This window comes from Triticum aestivum, chromosome 7B (assembly GCF_018294505.1).
Source record: "Triticum aestivum cultivar Chinese Spring chromosome 7B, IWGSC CS RefSeq v2.1, whole genome shotgun sequence".
In the NCBI taxonomy this organism is placed as follows: Eukaryota; Viridiplantae; Streptophyta; class Magnoliopsida; order Poales; family Poaceae; genus Triticum; species Triticum aestivum.
In genome coordinates this window covers 754,302,525-754,308,267 of record NC_057813.1, presented here as the reverse complement: position 1 = coordinate 754,308,267, position 5,743 = coordinate 754,302,525, and the positions used below count along the sequence as shown (strand labels likewise).

At 48.9% G+C, this 5,743-nt stretch overlaps 1 protein-coding gene across 1 annotated transcript; it reads right to left on the bottom strand.

The window, feature by feature from the left end:
- Positions 1–4,920: 4,920 nt before the first annotated feature.
- On the bottom strand, positions 4,921–5,583 carry LOC123161630 (salivary glue protein Sgs-3-like). The gene has a single exon (XM_044579439.1). The coding sequence runs from the start codon at positions 5,581–5,583 to the stop codon at positions 4,921–4,923; it is 663 nt and encodes a 220-aa protein (XP_044435374.1).
- Positions 5,584–5,743: the final 160 nt, after the last annotated feature.

Genomic DNA, 5,743 nt, shown 5'->3' with positions numbered 1-5,743 from the left:
TCGCGCCGCGTCTTAGCGAGCTTATCTCCACCAACTAGAGCGCCTTCATCGCTGGCCGGAGCATCCACGACAACTTCATGCTCGTCCAACAGACTGACAGGCAGCTCCACACTCTTCGTCTGCCGCGTGTTCTTCTCAAGCTGGACATCGCGCGCGCTTTTGTCTCTGTCTCCTGGCCCTTCCTCCTCGAGGTTCTGCAGCACTTGGGGTTTGGGCCCGTTGGCGCAACTGGATCTCCATCCTCGTCTCCACGGCTAGCACCAAGGTGCTCATCAACACGCTCCCAGGGCCGCCAATCCGTCATTGCAAGGGGCTTCGCCAGGGCGACCCCGTGTCCCCCATCCTCTTCGTGATCGTCATCGACATCCTCAACCGCCTTTTCCAGCGTGCCACCTCCCTGGGCCTCCTGCAACGGCTCACTGATCGGCACATGGCCTCCAGCCTCTCCCTCTACACGGACGACGTCGTGCTTTTCTGCCACCCGGACGCGCGCGATCTTTCTGCGGTGCGCCACATTCTCAGGCTGTTCGGTGCTGCCTCGGGCCTTCACACCAACCTCGGCAAATGCACGGCCATGCCCATCCAATGCCCCCCCGAGCTCCGGGACTCCATCTCCAACCACTTCCCGTGCCCGATCGGCGAGTTCCCCGCCAAGTACCTCGGCCTCCCACTCTCCATTCGCAAGATCACCACCTCCTCCCTCCAACCCTTCGTTGAGAGGCTGGAGAAGAAGCTCTCCCCATGGTGGGCGTCTATGCTGTCCCGCGGCGAGCGGTTGGCCCTCATCCGACATGTGTTCTGCGCGATGCCCACCCACATCCTGATCGCCATGTCGCTGCACTCTTCCATCCTTCATCAAGTGAATCGTCTCCTCCGCACTTTCCTCTGGCAAGGACGCAAGACCACTAATGGAGGCCACTGCCTCTTCAGCTGGGCCAAGGTATGCCGCCGCCGGCCTACGGCGGCCTTGGCATCCCCGACCTGCAGCGTTCCGCCCACGCCTTGCAAGCCCGCTGGCTCTGGCTGCGCAAGACGGACCCCTCCCGCCCCTGGCAGCACCTTCACATCCCTTGCAACCCGGTTGTTCAGGCCATCTTTCGTGCCTTCACAACTTGGCAGGTTGGCGACGGCAACTCATGCCTCTTCTGGGAGGACCACTGGATCGATGGGCTCTCCGTCGTCGAGCTGGCCCGCTCCTTCACGCCTTCGTCCCCCGCCGCCTCTGTAAGGCTCGCACCGTTGCCGCGGGCATGGCCTCTCGTTCCTAGGTCCAGGACGTGCGCGGCCACCCTTCCCCCGAGGCGCTGGTGCAATACGTCCTCCTCTGGATGCGGCTCCAGCAGGTTACCCTCTCTGACGAGCCGGACGTCCTCACCTGGCGCTGGACCACAAACGGCGTGTACTGCCAAGTCTTGCTACAAAGCCCTCTTCGTCGGCTCTATGATCGAGCCCTCCTGGCGCCTCACCTGGAAGTCTTGGGCACCTCTCCGCATCAAGGTATTCCTTTGGCTCGCCTTCCAAGGGCGCTGCTGCACCGCCGACCGCCTCGCTCGACGTGGCCTCACGCACGCCCCGCTCTGCCTCCTCTGCGACCAGGAGCCCGAGACCATGACGCACTTACTTGCAGGCTGCGTCTTCTCCAGACAAACCTGGCATGAGGTCCTCTCCTAGCTACGAATCACCGACATGCCGCTCCCTAGCCCAGGGCTGTGCTTCCGCGGCTGGTTCTCCCAGTCCGTGCAGGATGCCCCCACTGCCCTTCGTCGCGGCCTCGCCTAGCTCATCATCCTCACTGCATGGCGCATCTGGAAGGCCCGAAACGCATGCGTCTTCAATGGAGCCTCTCCCTCCATTCCGCTCATTGTCAACGACATCAAGGAGGACGCCCGCAGCTGGGCCGCCGCCGGAGCCAAGGGGCTCAGCAATATGCTCCCACCCACATAGTACCTCTCTAGGGGGGCGCGCATCCCCCCGTCTCTATGTATGCGCCCTTGTAGCTCTCGCTCACGCCCTAGGTGTACGTGCTTGCGACGCTACCCCTGTATATGCTACCACTCTTTCCCCCTATCAATGCAATGATACGCAAAGCTTTTGCGTATTCACGAAAAATGTAATCCAAATCGCATCTCACGTTACATTTTTTTCTCCATCTACACCTACGTCAAGTTCAAGATAGGTCTGACATCACCCCATGGAGTTATGGATGCAAAACAGTCATATCGGTTACTATCCACATAGATCAGTTATAAGAATGCTAAGATTGAACCTTTGACATGAGAAGAATAAATCTGAGGTTGCTACGTTACCTGAAGAGCTGACAAATTTCTTCAAGATTTAAGCACATGGGTGGGAATAGGAAGAACAGTCATGGCTCCATGACTATTCGCACTACATGAATCCCCATCAACGGAACTGATCTGAGCATATTAGCAAAAAATGCAATTTGAATCTATGCAAAGGAATCGTACTGGTTAGTATACACATAGGTCAATCATAAGAATCAAAGAATTCTGCTAGGATTGAACCTTCCACATGAGAAGAAGAAATAATCTGAGTTTGCTACGGTACCTGAAGAGCGGACAAATTATGCAAGATTTTGGCACATAACATGCGAATAGGAAGAACATCCAGCGCTCCATGCATAATCACTTCACATGCATCACCTTTGACGGAATTGATCTGAGCATGCGTATTGCAAAAATAAAAACTATTTGAATCTTCCCTTTGGTTGGTCCATCTGAGCACGTGCATCTGTCAGCATCTATCAATACATGATCGTCACCACTTGAAGTGCAGATAGAAGAAGCAGAATAGCGCCCCACGAATAGATGTTGATGGATCTTCTACTTCCTGCATAATCACACCCTAGAAGAGATGATCTGTTATGAAAGAGATTAGGGACTGGGTAGGTGATAGAGATGAATGGGTGAAGATACAAAATACATCACGGAATTGATCTGAGCATTTATATTGCAAAAAAAATAACTATTTGAATCTTGCCTTTGGTTGGTCGATCTTAGCACGTGCATCTGTCAATAACTGAATGTCGATGCATGGATCTTACACTTGCACGATCACACCCTAGGAAGAGATGATCTGATATAAGAAAGATTAGGGTGAACGGGTGAAGATACAGAATAGATTAGGAATAGAGAGAAGGTGGTACAGATGAAGGGGTGAAGATACTGAATAGATTAGGAATCAGACTTGCAAAAATTGCCTCATTTTGTTCGTGAGGAAGAAGATGGGGAAAAGTCAGCCTAGGCTGCTAACGATGGGCCATGGATTTGGCATAAGCTGGCGAGGGAAGGGTTTCGGAAGGAAGGTTCTGCGAGCTTTTTTTTACCTTCCTTTTCGTATCTGTATACATATAACTAACATAGAGATCGGATGGACAATTTAACTTTTTCTCTAGGATTAACGTAGATTTTTTCCCAACTGAGAAAACATTCAAGCGAGAATTATATGGGCCGATCTACACCGTAATAAGTCAGGGAGGAAGAGACGTGGAGTAGCTAGATAGATTGAGATAGGATTTTTTTTTTTGAAGGAAAGATTGAGATGGTTGTTAGATCGTATCTGTTTTGGTTTCTTGTTTTTTTCCTCCTATTTCCTCAATTGTACGTGAAAGCATGGCTATCTAAGGAATTTTTTCTTCTGTTTTTTTTCTTGTTTTACTTCTATCAACAACCGTGTAAGCATTGTGGGCCTTCTAATAAGAAAGAAAAACAATCCAACATTGAGGACTACATGGGTTAATCTAGACCGTAATAACTCGGTTCCACCAAATTAACGGCTCATAATTACTGATTACCGTGAGAATTTCTAGGAAGTCTTAAATTAGTAGAAGTATAGATATAGATAGATATAGATAGATATAGATATAGATATAGATATAGATAGATAGATAGATAGATAGATAGATAGATATAGAAGTATAGATATAGATAGATAGATAGATATAGATATAGATATAGATATAGAAGTATAGATAGATAGATATAAATATAGATATAGATAGATATAGATAGATAGATATAGATATAGATATAGATAGATAGATAGATAGATAGATAGATAGATAGATAGATATAGATAGATTATATTTCATCAGCTGGCCAATAAGCAAAGATCATGTCAAGGTTCAAAAATGAATAGGAGTCGGCCGGCCATCACATCGCACGCACAAGCTGCCTAGCTTCGTCGACCTTCTCTTCTTTATTTAATTTACTCCTCCTGCTACCACTGCATCTCGTTAACCACTAATATTGGAGCAAGTTAAGTAAGTTTTTTTTTTGACAGTAGAGCAAGTTAAGTAAGTTAATACCACTACATAAGAACACCGCTTACCCCTCTCTAGAGTCTTGCCGCTGCTCAATTGCTACCTCCCTACCTTGAGCCGTTCCACTTATTTTCCATGGGGGTAATGCTAGCTGTAATTGGTTGCTGATATGGCAGTAAGACAACTCTGAACTCCACCACTGGACTTCTCCAGTCTTAGATCGCTGCTAACGAATTTCGCAAGAAACTGGGACGAATACACACAAGCCAGATGTAGTTCATTAATCATGTATACTTCTTTTCTGATTCATTTCCTTTATTTGGTCATCGGACAACATGACTCGATAACACCAGGAAAAACATAAATAGCCGCAACGTGAACTGGCACACTTAATTTTTTTTTTGTTGGAAAAACTTTCATTCTATTCATCAATATCATTACAGTATAAAGTACAACACATGTAACATAAATTACATCCTAGTCCGTAGACCATCTATTCATCAATTGGAACACACTGGCTTACATGTCACGGGCTCGAACCAATCGACTTTATAAATTTATTAACTTACTGTAATATAACTGAACTGGTCTCAACACACTTAACTTCATCGAAGATGGACGCCGTACGTGGATGGAGATCACCGGCGTGTGCTAGAAGCGGTTGGACGTGTGGGAGCGGCACGACTACGACTTGTCATCGCAGACAAGGGCGGGGTCGTCGTCCTAGCCGTTCTTGAGGTCGACGCACCTGGCTGCAGTGTCGTCGACCGGTTTGACGCCACCGTTGCTCCCGTTGACGTTCGTGTGGTCGCGGACCGAGTTGCTCTTGTTGACATTCTTGAGGTCGCAGAAGGAGCCACCGTCGCTGATGCTGCTGATGTTCTTGAGGTCGCATATATATTTGCCGTTGTTGGCGTTCTTGAGGTCGCATGTGTATTTGATGCTGTTGTCATTGAGGTCACGTACCGATTTGCTGTTGTTGACGTTCTTGTGGTCACGTGTGGATTTGCTGTTGTTGTCGTTCTTGAGGTGGCGGGTTGAACGGATGTTGCTGGTATTCTTGAGCCCGCGGGCTGAGCTGCCATTGCTGACGTTCTTAATGCGGTGAAGGAAGCCACCCTTGCTGAAGATCTTGAGGCCACAGGTGTAGTCACCCTTGGTGACGTTGTTGAGGCCACCAGCGGAGCCACTGTTGTTGATGGCGGTCTTGAGGTACTCACCGGTGTTGGTGTTCTTGGGGTTGTGGGCGGTCCCGTCAATGACCTCACCTTCTTCTGACCGTGATACTTTCCTAGAAACATGACACGATTTTGTTTTGCTTCCTTTTCTTCTTCGAGATGAGGTGAGCTGAGCTGAGTGAGGTGGATGTGGTGTTTGCTTTGCTCCGGTTGGGTTGTGGAAGCCTGCATCGATGGCAATGTATATATATAGGAGCATAATTGGTTGTTGACGTGCTTAACC

Coding starts and splice junctions, on each gene's coding strand:
- LOC123161630 (XM_044579439.1), bottom strand. CDS start 5,583: ATGTTTCTAGGAAAGTATCACGGTCAGAAGAAGGTGAGGTCATTGACG.